The sequence below is a fragment of the Neophocaena asiaeorientalis genome, unplaced genomic scaffold, assembly GCF_003031525.2.
Source record: "Neophocaena asiaeorientalis asiaeorientalis breed wild unplaced genomic scaffold, Neophocaena_asiaeorientalis_V1.1 scaffold114, whole genome shotgun sequence".
Classification (NCBI taxonomy): Eukaryota; Metazoa; Chordata; class Mammalia; order Artiodactyla; family Phocoenidae; genus Neophocaena; species Neophocaena asiaeorientalis.
Window position 1 is genome coordinate 3,073,061 of NW_020173116.1, and position 20,382 is coordinate 3,093,442.

The window sequence follows — 20,382 nt, forward strand, 5'->3', positions numbered from 1 at the left end:
GAAGGGGCTCGGGAAATGCCTGCTGAAACAGGAATTCAGCTCCACCGTTTACTGGAGAGGAAGCTGAGGCCCCAAATCTGACAGTCCTATTCTGGGAAATTCCTACAAATGACAACACTGCCTTGCTGACCCCAATGCTGGAGACCTTCCTGAGCCAAAACCGGAGCTGGGTGGCATGGGCTCTGGTACCATAACCCAGGAGGGACATTCTTAGAGCTGAGGGCAGCAGACTGGTCTTTCTAGAGCTGCCAGGGAGAGCAGGTGGCCCAGAACACACCACATATAAAATCCCACCCCAGACCACATGCATTTTATAGTGGAGACAAGACCAAGAAGTTAAAGCAACTCAACCAAGGTCACCCCGGGCGTGATCGCTGGGGCCACGCTCAGACCCATGCTTTCCCCCAGACCTCGCCTGGTCCTCCCAAGCCCATGGCTCACACACAGCTGTATAGAACTGCTAACAGGCATCTCCCAGGACCCAGAGCGTAGGGAGTCAGAACTACGACATCAGCTCCAAGGCGGCCCTGACCTCATCTGTGGCGGGTGCTGCCACCTCTCTTGGCAGCTCCTGTTCTTGGGCCATCAAGGCCAGAAGCTTTCGGATCAGAACCACATCCTTCATGACAGCCTGCAGGTTCACCGTCTGGCCGTTGGTGAACATCTGGTCCCCGAGGCGGCTGACAGGGCGATACCTGTAGGAGGACGCATAGCATCAGTGGGTGCTCAGCATGAAGGGCGTGTTCCTCAGCCTCTCACCCACCCCTACTTCACCACCACACTCAGAAAGAAACCCACATTCTTCCTGCACTCAGGAAGAATGGAAAGGAAAATGTTCCTACCACCTGCCACCTGGGAGTGGAACAGATACGCGACTTCTCAGTGCCCGTGACCCTTCCATCATCCTCTCCCAGAGGTCATTATTCAATTGTTCCAGAAGCCTTTGTCAAGTGAAATAAAGCCAATGAAAGGGCATTACCTTGAGGGTGGCACCACCAAGAAATCCAGAAAGAACATACTGGGATTGAATCTGGACTCCATGCCAACATCTTCCAGTCCCAGAAAAAGGTAATTCAGAAAGAATCCTGTGTTTGAAATAAACCAAAAGGATCATTTAAATCTATACGTAAGAGCATGGAAGGATGACCACGGAAATTTTACTGAGTGGAAAAAAAAAAATCCCAGAATGTAGGACAGCATGTAGAGTAAGATCACATTTGTCTTTATAAAAACTAATGAGCAAAAAAAACAGTCTCTGGGTGCTGTGAGCCTACACACAGGGGAGATGATGGGTTTAAAGACGGGTGCTACAGGGATGACAGTGCTTAGCCCAGGGGCTGCGATGGACAAGGATGGGAAACAAAAACTTTCACGTGCTTCTGGTTACGTTCCTGGATCATTAGACTCACGCGCACGCGTGCACACAACACACTTATTACTTTGGTATTTATAAGAAAATGTATTTGAAATAAACAAACAAAAATCAAATCAAAAAATAGTCTTCTTAAGATGGGTGGGATGGGGGGGGTAGGTCCAAGAGGGAGGGGATATATGTACACATATAGCTGTTTCAATTCATTGTACAGCAGAAACGAACACAACATTGTAAAGCAACTATACCCCAATTAAAAAAATAATAACAACAAAAGGAAACAAAATAAAAAACCCTCCACATAGATGCTACCAAGATCGTCTATGGATCAAAGCTGTGTTCCAAGTGTCTGGTGACCCAAAAAAAAGCTACAGAGAGAATGAATAGAACATGTCAGGGCCAACAACAGTCCTACTAACTTGAGTGCTAGTTTTTCCCGACATCACTTATCCCCTTAGCAAGATCTCCATTTTTAAGTGCTTGTCATTACACAGCAGTCACATTCAGTGTTCCAGAACACACTCTCAGAGGGTGGGTGATATGTGGGCTTTTCTTATAAATTCAAGGACTAATGGAAGACTTTCCTATTTGTAGGGAATTAAAATGTATGAGAATCCTAATGTAATAAAAACAGAGTTCATTTTTTGATTCACAGAAGGAATTCCCATAGAAACCTTAAAAAAAAACAACAACTTTTATTTATGGGCATTTAAGATAAAGTGAGTTACACTGAACCTTCGAGACATATGTCAAACTGTATTAGGCGATGCCCACCTGCAGCTGTCATTTAATGACCAGGCTCAGTTACAGTAACTGTCGAGTTCATGCCTTCCCCACACTGTAAGGCATCAACAACAATGTACCCTGAAGCCTGCCCCGAATCTACTGTTCGATTTCAGGAGAGATCTACAAGAATCACAATTGTGAAAGCATAAAAATAAAAAGGCAGGGTAAATGAGTCCAGGAAAGCAAAGGGCTATTTCTTTAGGCTGGTACAGCACCTTCATTCTTCCAAAGAGCCGTGAGATGTTCTTGAGCGCTGGTGGGTGTCAAGTATCCTCGTTTTCCCATCTGGGCTTCCTCAATTCCTGGAGCCGGAAGAGGGGAATCAGAGCACAGTAAGTTAATTACAGGCACTCCCTCCTTAATGGGATTTATCAATTCTCTTCCCCACCCTGCCAAGCCTGCAATCTAACCACAAAAAACCGATCTCTAGGACAGCATACTCTCTGCTCTGAATTTTTTCCCCTTTAATCGAATTCCTAAAGTAATGAAAACCATGTAACTAGTGTATGAAATCTAAAAAAGTAGAGCCAAAGGGGGGAAAAAAATCACCCACGATTTCATCATGTTAACACAATTACCACCTTTACATATTCTTTTCTGGTCCTTTGGTTTATACAGTTTTAGATCATTATAATCTCAGGTGTGGATTTATTTTGTACTACTTTGTTCATTTAGTGTCATCTTGTGAGCATTTCTGCATGTTGCCCTATAGCTTTTGCCCTATAGTCTCACCATCATTTTTTTTTTTTTTAACCCAGACTGAAACCTAGTCCTTTATCTCTATTTTGTCTATTTTTCCCAAGAGATGTCACTGTTCCAGAAAATAACTTAAATATTCTTGGAGTGGAGGTAGTCTCTCTCTTCCTACTGGGATGTCTTCTTGGCTCCTTTCCCAAACTTGGCATTGAGACCGAGACCCAAGAACACAAGCACAGTGACCACCCACTGCATGGGGCTGATGGGGTTGGTGAAGAGGATAACAGGCCAAAATGGTGAAGAACTTTCGAGTTGTGGTGATCATGGAGCAGGTCAGGAGACCAAAATACACAATTGTCATGAAGGTGAAGCTCTGGCCCAGGGCACTAGTCAGGCCAATCACCATCATCTTTAATGGCTGCATGATATCCCTCGGAGAGGATGTTTCCCGAGTGACTGAACCACACTGTGATAGTTGGATATCTGAGTTGATCCCGATCTTTTTACTACCATAAATTACACTGTGATAAATGGCTTTATGCACATGGCTTTTACCAGAAAGCTTCACAGCAGAATTATGGATAAATGAGGATGAATATTTTTATGGGTAAACGTATATTCAATTTCTTCTTACAAATACCTTGCTGGTGCGTAAGAAGTAGTTTCATTTTGGTCTCTCAGATTAAGCAAGATCACTCTGGGATAATGTTTATCAGCTATACCCAGAGTAAGACAGAAAAATCACACTTGGGGCTGCCATTCAGGAGGTGTGGCCCCAAGCACTGAGATGATTAACAAAGATAAGTAAGTAATGTGACAGTCTAGGTTCAAAACTATCAACTTCTTTTGGAATACATTCACTGAAATTAAATATTGCTTGGGAATTCTCTGGAGGTCCAGTGGTTAGGACTCCGCACCCTCACTGCTGAGGGCCCAGGTTCGATCCCTGTTCAGGGAACTAAGATCCCACAACCTGCACAGGGTGGCCAAAAAAATTTTTTTTAATTGCTCAGTATTCTTTTTTTATGTACTTATCAGGGCAGGAACTGTGACTCGTCTGTGTTCCTAACACCTAACAGTATCTAGGACCCAGCAGATACTAAATTTTCATTGGCTTGAATACACATGCTCGAAATATCGTAAGATAATCTATATTTAAAAAACCCTACTCTTCTGCTTTTTTCCACGTTTGTAAAATCCAGCTTCATTCCACCTCCAATTCTCTACTTGGTTTCTTTACCAACTGCAGAAGACACGTCACTGAAAGTTTTTAGAGAAATCTGTAACTTGGAGAACAATAAACAGATGTACCGTAATTTAATTACTCTCTATTAACAGGCACTGAAGTTATTTCCAATTTTAAACAACTTAATACTGTGGGCATGCCTAATTCTTAGGATAAAATCATTAAAGTGGAATTGCTAGGTCAAGAGTTTACACGTCTAAAATTTTGATTCCTATAAAAGCAAAACATCTCAACCAATTAATGCAACTGAAGGAAATGTGGGGAATGCAATGAAGAGAGGCTCTGACCTTCAGGAATAAACCACAGAGATAGAAAGCTATGTGCGTTCAGTGGAGAGAAAAGACCCCACTAACCTAAAGAACCATTTTGCAGGCACTTTTTTTTTTTTTTTAAAGATTATGAATGTTTATTTTTTTATTTTATTTTTTTTGCTGTACGCGGGCCTCTCACTGTCGTGGCCTCTTCCGTTGTGGAGCACAGGCTCCGGACGCGCAGGCTCAGCGGCCATGACTCACAGGCCCAGCCGCTCCGCAGCATGTGGGATCTTCCCAGACTGGGGCACGAACCCGCATCCCCTGCATCGGCAGGCGGACTCTCAACCACTGCGCCACCAGGGAAGCCCTTGCGGGCACTTCTGGAAAGAACCCCGCTCTTACTAAACTGGCTTGATGAGCTGAGGAAGATGAGCTGCATCTGGCAGTGCTCTCCAGCTCCTAACCCAGAGCTGCCAGCGCAGGAAGTGACCCCACCAGTTTAGGCACAGACTAAAGCAGACTGGGGTTGTTCACTCACTGGGTTGGAGTCAGAAGAGACCTGTGGGATGCCACCTCCTCACATGGACCGCACCCTTCCTAACGGGACACTTTTGCAGCCTGCAAAAAATGAAATCTGCCTCGATGGTACCTCAGAACGGCCCTAATGTGTGTTTCGTTTAGCTCTAAGAGCCGCCATGTCAAAAACAAATGTCGGGAAGTCAAATAACTTGGGGAAGACAAGATCACAGTGGGTGGAGTACCCGGCTTTAAGAATTCTCATTTGAAAATGCTATCATCTTGGGGCTTGAGGAACACTCTGGAGTGAACGTGAATTTCACAAGCTTATGGCGCCCCTCATGGGATCACCAGTGCGTGGGGATCACTGAGGCACAGGCCTCGCTGCTTGGCCCCCTTCGATACCAGGAACGTGGCCAGACCCCTGTCCCAATGCTCACCTGCCTCCACATCACCTCCCCCTGGAGTTACTGACCTGCGTCACCCACAGCCTCCCCCAAGAGCAGAGGCCACAAGGTCAGGTCTCCACTTCGGCACTGGACTCGGCCAGAGGCCAGGCCCTGGGCACGAGGCTGAGTGCCCAACAGGTAAATGTCTGCTAAATACTAAAAACCCAATCCAAAAACTATCGAAGACTATGGCTGACTTGTTTCTAATGCACAGAATTTTGGGTGGCACCATCATATTCTCATAGCTGCAGTGAAGATTACGTCAAAGAATGGATTTGACAAAGGCTACCTAACTTTTAGATATTTGCCCCAAAGAAACAGGTATCCTCTAGATTTCTGACCATCTTTGTTCTCAATCTATGAACATTTTCTAAGGTGCCCTAAGGGCTAGAGCAGCAGCTTCCAACCTTAAAAATTATTTTAAGGGGGCTTCCCTGGTGGCGCAGTGGTTGAGAGTCCGCCTGCCGAAGTAGGGGACACGGGTTCATGCCCCGGTCCGGGAGGATCCCACATGCCGCGGAGCGGCTGGGCCCGTGAGCCTGAGCGTACGGAGCACGCAGCGGGAGAGGCCACAACAGTGAGAGGCCCGCGTACCAGAAAAAAAAAGAGTTAGAAAAAAAAAAAAAAATTATTTTAAGGGCTATATATAGTGTAGAAAAATCCACCCTCGTGGTTGTTTACGGTTAACCATTAAACAGGCTTTCTAAATGCATTGTGGTATACTGGATTGGATCCTGGAACATAAAAAGGGCATTACTGGATAAACTGGTGAAATTCAAATAAAGTCTGTAGTTCAGTTAATAGTGTACCAATGTTAATTTCTTAGTTTTGACAAATGCACCATGGTCATCTAAGATGTTACGTTAGGGCAAACTGAGTAAAGAGTACACAGTGACTCTCTGTACCATGTCTGCAACCCTTCTATATGTCTAAAATTAGTCTAAAGTAGAAGGTTTATTTAAAAAGTAATAATAGGGCTTCCCTGGTGGCACAGTGATTGAGAGTCCGCCTGCTGATGCAGGGGACACGGGTTCGTGCCCCGGTCTGGGAAGATCCCACATGCTGCGGAGCATCTGGGCCCGTGAGCCATGGCCGCTGGGCCTGCGCGTCCGGAGCCTGTGCTTCGCAACGGGACAGGCCACAACAGTGAGAGGCCCGCGTACCGCAAAAAAAAAAAAGTAATAATAAACACATTTGCTATTGCTATGGTCTCAATGTTTGTATTCCCTCAAGTTTCATGTGTTGAAATCCTAACCCCGCAAATGGTGGTGTGTTAGGAGGTCGGACCTTTGGGAGGTGATTAGGTCATGAAGGTGGAACTCTCGTGACTGGGACTGGTGCCCTTATGAAAAGACCCCCAACACAGCTCCCTTGCCTCTTTCCACCATGTGAGGTTACAGGGAGTAGCTGGCTGCCATTGAGGAAGTGGGCCCTCACCAGACACTGAATGTGCCAGCACCACAACCCTGGACTTCCCAGCCTGCAGAACTGTGAGAAATACATGTCTGTTGTTTATAAACACCACTTGGTTTATGGTACTTTTGTTACAGCGGCCCAAAAGGGTAAGGCAGTTACTTACTCCAGGCCTTGCCATAGTCCTCAATACAAAAGACAGATTATGCAACTCCAGGAAGAGAACTTACTTCCTTGCCTATTCTGTGTTCTTGAACTCTGGAATAAGGTTTAGAAACAATGTGCTACAGACTTTCGCACAGGAAATTTCCTCAACTCTGGGCAAGAAGTTCTGTCGCTGCCACTACATAGAGTTGGAAACCCAAGGTCCAAGAAGCGACCTTCTCTAAGCCCCTCAGAATAAGAAGCAGAGTGAGGTGTCCATCACAGGTGATGCTTTTCCCGCCCTGGCACATTGACTGTATAACGAAAAACAAATGGTCAATATTTACAGAGCACGTAAGACATAGCAGGCACTGGTCTCAGTACTTCAAATGGAACACCTTATTTAACCTTCACTTCAAAAGAAAAAACAAACAGCATCTTTAAACAAACTTACGACTACAAAAATGAAAAAGCAGGAGTACCAAGTCTCTCAAGTTTCTTCCCAGGTACCCCCAAGGGCAGAGCAGAGCTACTCCAGGGATCTGACAGGACTGTCAGAAGCAGCCTGTAGGAGGCGCTAACATTCTTTGGCTGCTCACAGCTTTTCTTTAAAATTCACCTACATTTTACTTCAAAATAAATCCACACTTGTTTGACAACAAAATGGTGTGAAATATTTGCCAGGTAAATTTCTTAACTTCTTTCTCAAAAATCTTTCAGAAAACCAACCACCTGTGGCAAGAGGCGCGTCATTCAGCCTGTGAGCAGCTGCCTCGCCCTGCAGCCCTGCCGTCAGTTCTGCACGAGAGGCCGGGGCTGGGAGCTCGCCAGGATGCCCACTGGCCCTAGAGCCTGGACACCTACCATCTGCTGGTCCACCACAAACGCGCAGCTGAGAAACACGTGGTGTGGAGGACCAGGGATCCCCAAGGCTCGGGACACGTCTGATGGTCACACGTGAAAGACATGCCGAGGGCCTCCTGGGGCCCGGCCTGCTTACCCTGGGGCTCAGTGTCCTTCTGGTCAGCTTTCCTGTGCACCATGGCTGGATACGTGATTGTCAGTTTGCTGTTGTGCTCCTTTCGGACAACTGACCGCCCGGTTCTAGACATGAGGACAGTTTTGAGGAGAGAAAAAAAACCAAACAATGTGAAATCTAAAATACGACACAAATGAACGTATCTGTGAAACAGAAGCAGATTCACAGATATAGAGAACAGGCTTGTGGTTGCCAAGGGGAATGGCAGGCGGGGGAGGGAAGGATGGGAAGTTTGGGATTAGCAGATGCAAACTATTATGTATAGGATGGGTAAACAGCACAGGGAACTATATTCAATAACCTGTGATAAACCATAATGGAAAAAATATGGAAAGGAATATATATAACTGAATCACTTTGCTATACAGCAGTTTATACAACATTGTAAATCAACTATACTTTAATAAAATTTAAAAAAACAATAGAGGGGAAGGTACTCACTTGCAGTGGGGACATCGCTTAGCAGTCATATGTGCCTTCCAGAAGAAAGCAATAAGTTTGCTTCTGCTCTCACAGACATTTTTTACCTATTAAAAAAAAGCAAGGAAACTCAGAGTGCCATTCTGATGACAATCCAGTAGGTATTCATTTTGTGGTTTTCACCTTTTTTTGAAAAACCAGAGGAAGCCACCCCTTTCTTAAAATTTCCCACAGAACCCTAATATAGCCAAACGCTACCAATCACTGAGCGACTTCTTTCCTTAAGTTTCCTCATTCATAATATGGGAATGAGAATAATAACCACCTTACCAAGCTGTTACTAAGATAAAGACATCATGAATGCAGTGGGGAGGGGGGCTTGGAATACAGCAAGGATCAATAAATGCTACTTTAATTCAAAACAAATCTGGACTTCCCTGGTGACACAGTGGTTGGGAATCTGCCTGCCAGTGCAGGGGACACAGGTTTGAGCCCTGGTCCGGGAGGATCCCACATGCTGCGGAGCAACTAAGCCCGTGCGCCACAACTGCTGAGCCTGCGCTCTAGAGCCTGCGTGCCTGGAGCCCGTGCTCCGCAGCAGGAGAAGCCACTGCAATGAGAAGCCCACGCACCGCAACGAAGAGTGGCCCTCACTCGCCGCAACTGGAGGGGGCCCACGTGCAGCGACAAAGACCCAACACAGCCAAAAGTAAAAAATAAATAAATTAAAAATAAATAAATAAAACAAACCTCTCTGGGGACTTCCCTGGTGGTCCAGTGGCTAAGGTTCCACGCTCCCAATGCGGGGGGCCCGGGTTTGATTCCTGGCCAGGGATCTAGATCCCACACGCCGCGACTACGAGTTTGCATGCCACAACTAAGACTCTGCATGCCGCAACTAAAGATCCTGCATGCCACAACTAAAGATCCCACATGCCACTACGATGATCCCGCATGCCTCAACTAAGACCTGGCACAGCCAAATAAATACATAAATGTTAAAAAGAAAAAAAGAAACCCCTCTGGATGCAGCTGCTGCCTCCCCTGAATGGACCTCAAAGTTCCGAGGGAAGGCACATCCACAGTTAAGCTACACTAGTGGTTCTGAACTGGCTGCAAATGAGACCCACCCAGGGGGCTTTTGTACCCTCCCCTGGGGCCCTACCCTAGACCAATTAAATCAGAATCTCTGGTGTGAAACTTGGGCATGAGGTGAATCAGATCTCAAGATGAGCCCTGCAGGTTGATTACCTAGACAACTCATTCCCTGAACAAATTAACACTTACACAGGTGTGACGGGGGGACAGGGAGGCAGCAGTCATTTAGCAGTGTTGGAAGGAGAAAGCAGCACAGGGTGTGGGCCTTATTCTCCAGGTGAGACTGCAAGCCAGAGCATAAGCCTCACTGGATGCTGTACCCAAGCCACTAATTCCACCTAACCTTCTCCTGCAGGCAGGCATCAAAGATGAGGACCCAGTGGCTCAGGGATGGTTATGTAACTTACAAGGTCAGAGGCCTCACGAGAGGCAGAGCTCGGATTCAAACTTTGGGAAGCTAAAGGATACGCAAAAGACAGTGCAGTGCGGAGGCAACTGGGATAATTATGCTAAAAACCGAGTGTTTGGGAAACAGAGAGATAGCATAACTCACACGTGCGCCGTGGGCTCCCAGGAGGTTGTTCTGTAGGATTTTGGTTGTATATCGTTCTAACTCTTCCTGAATTTCGAAGGCAGTAGGATCAGCATTTTCTTCCAGAAACTGGAAAACAAAGAAAAAAACTGTATGATCAAAGTAAAGCAAGTGTATGATAAGCAGCAGCCGGGGCAGCCTCTCCAAGGACGGGAGAGTTTCGTTTGAGGGGAGAGAAAGAAACCTCATGGCTGCTGTGGTGCATTTTCAGAAGTTTGGCCACACTGCTGTTAAAAAAATAAAATAAAAATTTAGACTATTCTGCTTCCAGTAGTGGTCAGCTAGATTATTCAGACCAAACCGAAAAGAACCAAGACAGGATAAAATATTTTAAAAAATGTAAAGCTCGGAAGAACTGACAGGACAGTGAGGGATAACAAAGGCCAAACGGAAGGGAAAATGGGAATCCAGGTCAAAGAGCACAGGGGCCGTGGCTGCTCTGAGGTGAGGATGCCGCAGTGCACAGCTCTGGGGCAACCCTCAGGGTAGTTATGTCCCTCCGGGGAAGATGCTGACAGACTGGTGATGCTCCCTGGAGCTGCACAACACGTTAGCCTGGCCTTGGAAACATTCTACAATCCAAAAATTTTGAACTTTTCATTTTGAAGGTCTTAAATGATCAAGCGGAGAGAAATGAAAGCTTAGAGTTAGTGCAAGGACAGGAATCTAACAGGATATCTTCCTGCCACATCGCACCCCACAAACACAGGAGGCTGGGGACTTTAAGGGCTATGTCCTTGGGAACTAGACCAGCCCTGGAACAGAACCACCTGGCTTCCCATAGCCTGCAGTGCAGTCCAGCCTTGAACATGGATGACGATTGTCCCAGGCCACCAAGCATATGGCAAAAGCAATAAGAACCCTCTCTGGAGGAAGGCAGCCAGCATCCCAGACCTCAAATTATTCCTACAAAGAATTTGCTAAGTACAATGACAAACTGTCAGAAATAAGCACACAAGGAGGATAAAGAGAGGGAGTTCCTGGAGACTAGGACAATCTTCTTTAAAAAACTTATTTATTTATGGCTGTGTTGGGTCTTCACTGCTGCGCGCAGGCTTTCTCTAGTTGCGGCCAGTGGGGGCTACTCTTCACTGCGGTGTGTGGGCTTCTCATTGCGGTGGCTTCTCTTGTTGCAGAGCACAGGCTCTGGGCATGAGGGCTTCAGTACTGGTGGCACATGGGCTCTAGAGCGCAGACTCAGTAGTTGTGGCACACGGGCTTAGTTGCTCCGCGGCATGTGGGATCTTCCCGGACCAAGGCTCGAACCCATGTCTCCTGCATTGGCAGGCAGATTCTTAACCACTCTGCCACCAGGGAAGTCCTTTAATTATTCTTATGGCTTCATGTTTTCACACCTAGCTATTTGTACCCAGTCACAAGCCTTAAAGCTCAAGCATTCTGCTGTTCTTAGGGGCCACACACAAATAGCTCTTGTACCCCCCACTCTGGCTTGTCTGATTGCCACGACAGCCACTACCCACTTACCCTGTACTGAATTCTCTCCAGCTCGTACACTGCTTGTAGGGCCCCGACTTCCAGAACTCTCAGCTGGCAGAGCAGCAGGTGAATCACAGCCCGGGGGCAAGTCAGCATGTGACAGTTTAAACAGGAACCCCGGAGCAGCAGGTAGAGTTTCTGAAGAGAGGGAATAAGAGAGACAGGATATTAGAACGTGACATAGCAGTCAAAGTGATTTTCAACGTTAAATACTTACGATTTTTGTTTCTATGTTGTCAGTTTACTCCTTTAAGAATTCTACTTCACCCTATGTACCTGGAAAGCCCTTTTTCACCATAAGAACTCGATAAATATTCCTCTATGTGTTCTCTTACGGCTTCATTTTAATCCATTAACACTAGAAGTTTACTTTGGGTCTGAGGTTGGGAACTACCTTTATTTTATTTAAATACTAGATTTAGTACTCACTTAAATACTGAAAACTTTAAAAAAAATATTTATTTATTTAGGCTACACCAGGTCTTAGTGGCAGGTGGGATCTTCACTGCTTCATGTTTAGTTACAGCATGTGTGATCTAGTTCCTCGACCAGGGTTCAAACCGGGGCCCCCTGCATTGGGAATGTGGAGTCTTACCCACTGGACCACCGGGGAAGTCCTAACTATTGAAAACGTTTAATTAGAATGTTTCATTTAGGGCTTCCCTGGTGGCGCAGTGGTTGAGAGTCCGCCTGCCGATGCAGGGGACACGGGTTCGTGCCCCGGTCCGGGAAGGTCCCACATGCCACGGAGTGGCTAGGCCCGTGAGCCATGGCTGCTGAGTCTGTGCTCCTCAACGGGAGAGGCCACAATAGTGAGAGGCCCGCGTACCGCCAAAAAAAAAAAAAAAAGTTTCATTTAAAATAATGTTTCAAATGTTTAGTATTTAACTAAGACAATTCTCTTCCCCTAATACGATTCACAGACAAAAATCATGTCCATGTACAAATCCTGAAGGCTGGGTTAACTGACGTAAGAAGCCCAAAGTGTTCAAAGTAGGACTGAACGGTAACTTCATTCTCAGCTCAGTGCTGGGCCTTCTGGAGCTCTGCTCTTCCTGCCACTAAGCAAGAGCCAACAAATCCACCTGAAGGGCTCAGGGAGGCCTGGAGAATTCCAAAGTCCTCTATTGCCAGGGAAGGCCCACCCACATTTCTGAAAGACATAAAGCCCTTAGAACAAAAGGTCTAGGAACGGATCTGAACACTTTCCCCTCTGTGTAAACAGAATCCAGCTGTGGCTCTTCTCAATGGGAATCAAACTGAAGTTCCTTTAGGTAGGGCTCGAGGCCAAGCTGAATGTACTGAATTTCGCTCCTCAAGGTTTTAAATTGCCAAGTAAAGAGCACTTTCACTCAAAGTGTCAGGAGCTGACCTCCTGAGACACCTGCCCCAGGCAGAGGGGTGGCACTCACATATCTCACCCGCACCCTGAGACCCACGCGGCCAGGGTAGCCCAGGCCAGAACGTACCTCAAAGAGGAGAGGGTTGTACACAGTGAGCGGGAGCTCGATGTGGCCCAGGTGCCCGGAGCAGTTGCTGAAGTCCTGCACGCAGGTGGAGCACACCTCTTTGGAGTCTGCGGGGCCCAGAGCTAGATCGTACAGGCCGTTCACCGACGGGTTCCCCAGGCTATCTAGGTACCGAGGGTTTGTAATGGACTTAACACTTAATTTCCTAGGGAGATAAAAAAATACCAGGTGAGACAAGGTTACCCAACTTCTAGGACATTTCCTCTTCGGCACTTACAAAGGGATGGTTTAATGTCTGTGTCTTCAGACGTGCAGACGGCTCCAGAGGGCAGACTCGGTGTCTGCCTTGCTCCCCACTGCAGCTCAGCACTTAGCCCAGCTCAACAAGTGCTCAATGAATATTTGCTGAACGAAGAGCAGTGAGTGGTAACATCTTTAAAACCCAGATTTAGTGCAAATCTTGCGCTAACCAAACACACTGGCCGACTTTATACAAAGAAGTACCAACTTACACGCCAAACGCGTCATAAGCAGCATTTAGTCTCACTTGAACCCTCTGAGATGGGCATCACTATATGCGTTTTTCAGAAGAGGAAACAGGCTCAGAGTGGTTAGTGATTTAATTCAGGTGACCAAGCCCAGAATGGTGGGGGTGTGGTGAGATATGGACCAGACCTAACCCCAAACCCACAGAGTTCAAGAAAGGGAATAATCCCAGTATGTAGGAATAGTGAATTGAGAAAAGTTAAACATAAATATGCAAACCTTTGAGAACTATAACCTGCTTTACTAAAGGTTTCATTGCAGTATTTTATGTTTGGTTGAAAGCAGGCTCCCCTAGGACACCTAACTACTTTTACCAAAATTACGTTCATGCCAAGTTTGCTTTTAAACTTTTTTTTTTTGTAAATTAGAAAAAAAAGATAATGAAATCCAAATCTCACAATGTAGAGAAAACCGCTAACAGACTTCTTTCTATGGATACATTTTTAAAAACTGTAACTGGGATCATTTGCCATTTCTAGCATTGCCTTTGTCATTTTCATTGAGCATTTAAGTGTCTTCAGGTCACTAAAAATTCTTTGGAAAGATTCTGTAATTAAGAACTACCAGGGACTTCCCTGGTGGCGGAGTGGTTAAGAATCCACCTGCTAATGCAGGGGACACGGGTTCGAGCCCTGGTCTGGGAAGATCCCACATGCCGCGGGGCAACTAAGCCCATGTGCTACAACTACTGAGCCTGCACTCTAGAGCCCGTGAGCCACAACTACTGAAGCCCGCATGCCTACAGCCCGAGCTCCGTAGCAAGAGAAGCCAATGCAATGAGAAGCCTGCACGCCACAGCGAAGACCCAACGCAGCCAAAAATAAAGAATCACCAAATCTTTCATTATATGTCAATTAATATAATTCATTTAGCCAAACTCCACTATAAGTAAGCTCATGCCACCTATCTGCATAAAGATTTTTGCGTAGCATCATTCAAACTTTTAACTATTTCCTAAAAATATAATTAGTTCCTCGGTGAAGGGAAATCCTTGAATCAAAGGGGACAAACTGTTTTGTTTTGTTTTCTGGCCTCCTGCATGACTTGCAGGATCTTAGTTCCCCGACCAGGAATTGAACCCAGGGCCCCTACAGTGGAAGCTTGGAGTCCTAACCACTGGACTGCCAGGGAAGTCCCAGGGCAAACTGTTTTGAAGCTCTTGATATATTCTGCCATATTGCATTCCAGAAAAGATGGGCTAACAATAAGTAGATTGTCTGTCTGTCCTAACCAGCACTGAGTCTTAGCACTTAAAAACTTTCCAAATTTAAGGTGAAAAAATGCTACCCACTGTGATGTTAAATTTTTTTTTAACAGAAATTAGGATATATCTTTTCAAAAAAATTTTTTTAAATTTTTATTGGAGTATAGTTACTTTACAATGTTGCATTACTTTCTACTGTACAGCAAAGTGAATCAGCATCCCACCCACCCCCTTCGCTGTCACGTTAATTAATCTTTTTATTATGTTTGGTTTTAAAGGCCATTTTGGTCCTTTACTTAACTAAAAAAATAAGATTTAACTCATTTTTAAGTTAAAATCTTAACTTTTTTTATTATTGTCTACATGAGCTACTTACATATGAGGACATTAACCTTTTTTGGTGGCAAATACTTTCCTAGCTTGTGATGTCTTTCGTCATTTTTCACAGGCGAAAGTTTATAAATTCTTCGAACAGCTTTGTTGAGCTGTAACTCATGTACCATACAATTCGTCCATTTGAAGTATACGTTCCGTGTTTTTTAGTATATCCACAGAGCTGTGCAACCATCACCACAATATCATTTTCCTCCCCAGTAAAGGAAACCCTAGCAGTCACTCTCCATCTGTCTCTACCTCCCTCACAGTCCTATGCAATGACGAATCTACTTTTTGCCTCCAGAGACTTGTCCATCTGGACATGCTATGTGGTCTCTTATAGCAGGCTTCTTTTACCTCGCATGTTTTCAAGGTTCATCCATGTTGCAGCCTGTATCTGTATTTCATTTTTTTATAGCCAAAAAATATTCCATTGCATGGATACACCATATTTTATTGGGTTAGTTTTATACTTTGGCTACTATAAATAATGCTGACAGGAACATTTGCATCCAAGTTTTTTTTTTTTTAATTACAAATGCATTGGAAATTTCCTGGGTACTCTTTTTTTAATTAATTAATTAATTAATTTTTATTTTTGTCTGCGTTGAGTCTTCGTTTCTGCGTGCAGGTTTCCTCTAGTTGCGGTGAGCAGGGGCTACTCTTCATTGTAGTGTGCGGACTGACTGCGGTGGCTTCTCTTGTTGCAGAGCATGGGCTCTAGACACGCAGGCTTCAGTAGATGTGGCATGTAGGCTCAGCAGTTGGGGCACACCGGCTCTAGAACACAGGCTCAGTAGTTGTGGCGCACGGGCTCTAGAGCGCAGGCTCAGTAGTTGTGGCACATGGGCTTAGTTGCTCCGTGGCGTGTGGGATCTTCCCAGACCAGGGCTTGAACCCGTGTCCCCTGCGTTGGCAGGTGGATTCTTAACCACTGCGCCACCAGGGAAGTCCTGTACACAAGTTTCTGTGTGAATATATTTTTTTCGTTTCTCATGGATATATACCTAGGAATAAAAGTGCTGAGTCATATGGTAACTCTACGTTTACCTTTTTGAGGAACTGCCAGACTGTTTTCCAAAGCGGCTGTACCATTTTACAGTCCCACCAGCAATACACCAAGGCTCTAACTTCTCCACATTCTTGCCAACACATTTTATGATCTGACTTTTTGATTCTAGCCATCCTAGTGCGTGTGACATAGTCTCACTGTGGTTTTGATAACTAATGAGGTTGAGCACATCTTTGTGTACCTACTGGCCATCTATATATCCTCTTTGGAGAAATGTCTATTCAAATCCTTTACCTGTTTTGTAATTGGGTTGTTTGCTGTTTTATTATTGAGTTGTAAGAGTGCTTTGTATACTCAGTATACAAGTCCTTTGTCAGATACATGATTTGCAGATATTTCTTCCGACTCATCTTTTCACTTTCTTCATGATATTGTTTGCATAATTTAAAATTTTTTAATGAGTTAAACTCACTGCTGCTTTCTTCCACTACCTTTGGGCTAAGTCTTTCTCCTTCGAAGTTGGATAAATATTCATCTACATTTCCTTCTCATTCATTTTACACTAAGCTCTAAAACTTAATTGGGGGCTTCCCTGGTGGTGCAGTGGTTGAGTCCACCTGCCGACGCAGGGGACATGGGTTCGTGCCCCGATCCGGGAAGATCCCACAGCCCGTGAGCCACGGCCGTTGAGTCTGCGCGTCCGGAGCCTGTGCTCCGCAATGGGAGAGGCCACAGCAGTGAGAGGCCCGTGTACCGCAAAAAAAAAAAAAACAAGGAAAACATTTATTGCATAAGGCAAACACAAATTAATTAGGTCTGGGTGCAAAGACTTGTACCACTAGATCCTCTTTCTATCATGTTCTGTAAGTTGGTACTTCACTTCCCTTGCCTGGAGCCTACAGTGATGGAAAAAGAGTAGGCAGGTGGGGCCGGCACACACCTGTGTCAATTGGCAGAAGAACTGTGTCCTTTGCTTGTCAAGGCAACACAAATAGCTCACATCCAAAACTGAATGTATTTTTTTTTAATCTTCATCCTAAGTCTTTCTATGTGGTAAGGAGCAAAGTTCCTCTCTCTAGCTGGGGAGGAGGAGAAAACTCCTCTGATCATTGCAGGAATGGGATGCAATGGGAAGAGCAATCAGCAAGGATTCCACTGGAGAGAAAAAAGTTTAAGACTAGCAAACTTGGGTTTGAGGATGACCTTTGCTGCCTCCTAGAGAGTCATTTTATTTGCTGGACAGGAATTTCCTCTCCTGTAACTGCAGACACCAACACGAATGGTTGCAGTAAGGACTGGTAGTACCAAGCGCTGAACAGATAGCTCCCCCATCCACCCATGAGTGCACTTAACAAATATCTACTGAGTGCTTATTATGTGCCAGACACACCTTTAGATGCTGGAAAAACAGATCAGAATCCCTGTGCTCATGGGCCTTACATCCTATTGAAGGCAGGCAGACAAAAGCCAAGATAAATAAGCACACAGTCTATTGGATGGCAGAACATTCTATGAAAAAAGTAAAGCAGAAAAGGGGAAGGACAATAGAGTGGGCCAGTGGCTGGGGGAACCCCTATTGAGAAGGTTATACTGAACAAAAGCCTGAAGGAGATGGGGGCGTGAGCCATGCGGTCACCTTTACAGGAGGAAGAAGCAGGGAGTGCAAAGGCTCTGAGGTGGATGTGTGACTATGGTGCTCCGGGAACAGCAAGGAGGCCAGGGTGAGTACAGAGGTAAGTTTGGAGAAGTAGCAAGGGCCAGAATGACCTTTCCAAGGCATTTTAAGGACTTGGCTTTTACTCCAAGTGACCTAGGAAGCTACTAGAACTTAACACAATAAAAGGTAGCATAATGATTGATTGCCAACCCCAGACTCAAATAGGTCTACAGTGCTAGTAATGGGTATAAACTTGCTTATGCACTTCCCTGTCTAAAAACTCCACAATTAACCTGTAAAAATTCAATTCTTTTGCTTTCGGATGAAATAGTATGTATGGCTAGTGATGGTATAATTGACATTTCTGGGCCAGCATACCGTTGTAGCTCAGTTTATTCATCCAGTCATTCGACCAGAGTTGAGGATAAAAGAAAGGAATGAGGAAGCTCAAGGCTAGTGGAGAGAGGCAGAAATATAAACAAGCAAAAGAAGGAACTGAGGCACCATAATAGACAGCTGTACTAGGTGTGGAAAGACCTCAGAAAATGAGGGAGGTTGAGCTGAGCCTTAAGAGGGGGAGAGATGCTCTCCAGGTGTCTGCTGGGGGTTGGGGGCAAGAGCAGAGAAGTAGATCCCTCTGGCAGAGAGGACAATGCATGCAGAGGAAATAGCTTGAGGTAAGGCCCAGACGTTGAAACCTGATGGCACTTTATGGAATGTGCAAGTGGTTTAGTAGGGCTGGCGAAGGGATGATGCTTTAGCAAAAATCAGCATTGGCCTGATCATGGGTAAACTTGTAGGCTAAGCTAAGAAACTATCATTTACCTGAGGGAAATGGAAAGCCTCTGGAGGGGTTTAAGGGTGAGAGTAGCATGATCACATCTGCACTTTGGAAGAATAATTTTAACAGCAATGTAGAGCATGCACTGGACTGGTGTAAGCGTGGGGGAGGCGGAAGAAACAGACAATTCAAACAAGGGATAAGGGTATGATCTAAGATAGTAACAGTAGTGTTGAAAGGAGGTTATAGAACGAATAGACACGTAGGTGACACACAGTAAGAGCCCAATAAGTAAATGAGATGTCAGGAGAAATAGATCTAGAATATTTGTCCTGTCACAAAATATTGACCATTTTGCACTAGACTAGGTACACCACTTTGGAGGGGCAAGTTCCCTCTCCCTTTAGGGGAAGTAGTTGTTGAGTTTTTGGTATAGGAGTTTAAGAACTCGGTGTGAAATTCAAATAGAGATGTCCAAAAAACAGCTGAAAAAAATGAGTCTGAAGAATCAGGAAACGAAAATTGGTCTGGAGATTTAAATTTGAGAGTATCACTCAGGAAAGTGGTGAAATTGTCTAGGGAGGACATGTAGGACAAGAAAAGCAGCATGTATGACCAGAATAGAATCTCAAGGAACAGCAAGATTTAAGTAAAAGAGGAATCAGTTAAGTAGCCTGAGACGAATTCGAATATAAACCACGAATGCAAGGACCTTGTTCACCAATGTGTCCTGAATGCTTAGCTTAGTGCCTGGCAAAAACTGGATGATGGATAAATGTTTGCGGGTTGATAAAGGGAAGAAAGAAGTAGTACTTGTTACAGAAATAAAAGAACCTGAAAACAATAAATAAGGTGCTGGAAAAGAGAAAGACTGTCAAATGCTACGGTGATCAAAATGAGGACTGAAGAGGGCCGCTTTGATTTAGTAATTAGGCAGAGAATATAAGCGGTCCTAGCAAGGAGAAGTTGTCATGAATTGAGTCTCGAACGATCATCATTTTATAGACAAGAGGAGACTAACCATGAGCTTAATAAACCACGTCAGAGACATTATAGTAACTACACAAACGCAGGCTAATTAACGAGGAGACTGGCGGATGATAACGCTGCAACCTGGGTACCCCCACCTTCCCAAGGGCAAACTCTTCCCCAGCCCCACTGGGTTCTAGGCAGTGCTTGGAACTACGGGTCCCAGCAGGCCATGCGCCAGACAGCCATGGACTCTGAGGAGAAATTGGGCGCCAGACCTTCTGGAAACGGTAGTTTGTGGCCCCGACCCCAAGAAGCTCTGCACGCTTCCCACCAACTCCTTACTTGAGCTCTTCGGCCGAATACATCCCGAAAGAAATGCCCTGCAGCCGCCGCCAGGGCATGTTCTTTGATCCCAACATCCTCCAGGTCAGTTCTGAGCTCTGACACCCAGAGAGAAATTCCAGTCACCACGGGTATATTTCTAACGCCGCCTCCGGCCCGCAGCCACCATGTGATTTAAACTGCGCTTGCGCGCGCGAGAAAGGCTCGCGGGAAGATTTACGTGGACGATAACATTTCCGATCTAGGGGGGGAAGGAAATAATTTCACGACTCTCACTCGCCCTTTTATTTTGAAAATAATCGAATACATATAAGACATTAAAATAATATTTTAGGAAATATCTTTGAGGCAAATGAGGTGTACTGAGCCTTTAACTTCCGAAGGAAATTCTTTCAAACCATGGGACTGTAACCTCCTATGTTATGATTGCTTTCGTCTTGTTCCGTCTCAGCCAATAGCCGAGCTATTCCACGCCCACCTCCCCCCTCCCCCACAGCCTTAG

General features: G+C 45.3%; 1 protein-coding gene across 1 annotated transcript in view; it reads right to left on the reverse strand.

Moving 5' to 3' along the window:
• POLR1A (RNA polymerase I subunit A) overlaps positions 1 to 20,029 on the reverse strand; it is a 76,181-nt gene extending 56,152 nt beyond the window's left edge. Inside the window, exons 1-9 of the mRNA XM_024743882.1 lie at positions 19,881 to 20,029; positions 12,992 to 13,196; positions 11,511 to 11,660; positions 9,987 to 10,094; positions 8,357 to 8,442; positions 7,877 to 7,980; positions 2,374 to 2,460; positions 980 to 1,085; positions 533 to 695 (exon numbers count right to left, since the gene is read on the reverse strand). Of these exons, the coding sequence (XP_024599650.1) occupies positions 533 to 695; positions 980 to 1,085; positions 2,374 to 2,460; positions 7,877 to 7,980; positions 8,357 to 8,442; positions 9,987 to 10,094; positions 11,511 to 11,660; positions 12,992 to 13,196; positions 19,881 to 19,957 (1,086 nt within the window). The 5' untranslated portion in view covers positions 19,958 to 20,029. The remainder of the gene's footprint in view (positions 1 to 532; positions 696 to 979; positions 1,086 to 2,373; positions 2,461 to 7,876; positions 7,981 to 8,356; positions 8,443 to 9,986; positions 10,095 to 11,510; positions 11,661 to 12,991; positions 13,197 to 19,880) is intronic.
• Positions 20,030 to 20,382: the final 353 nt, after the last annotated feature.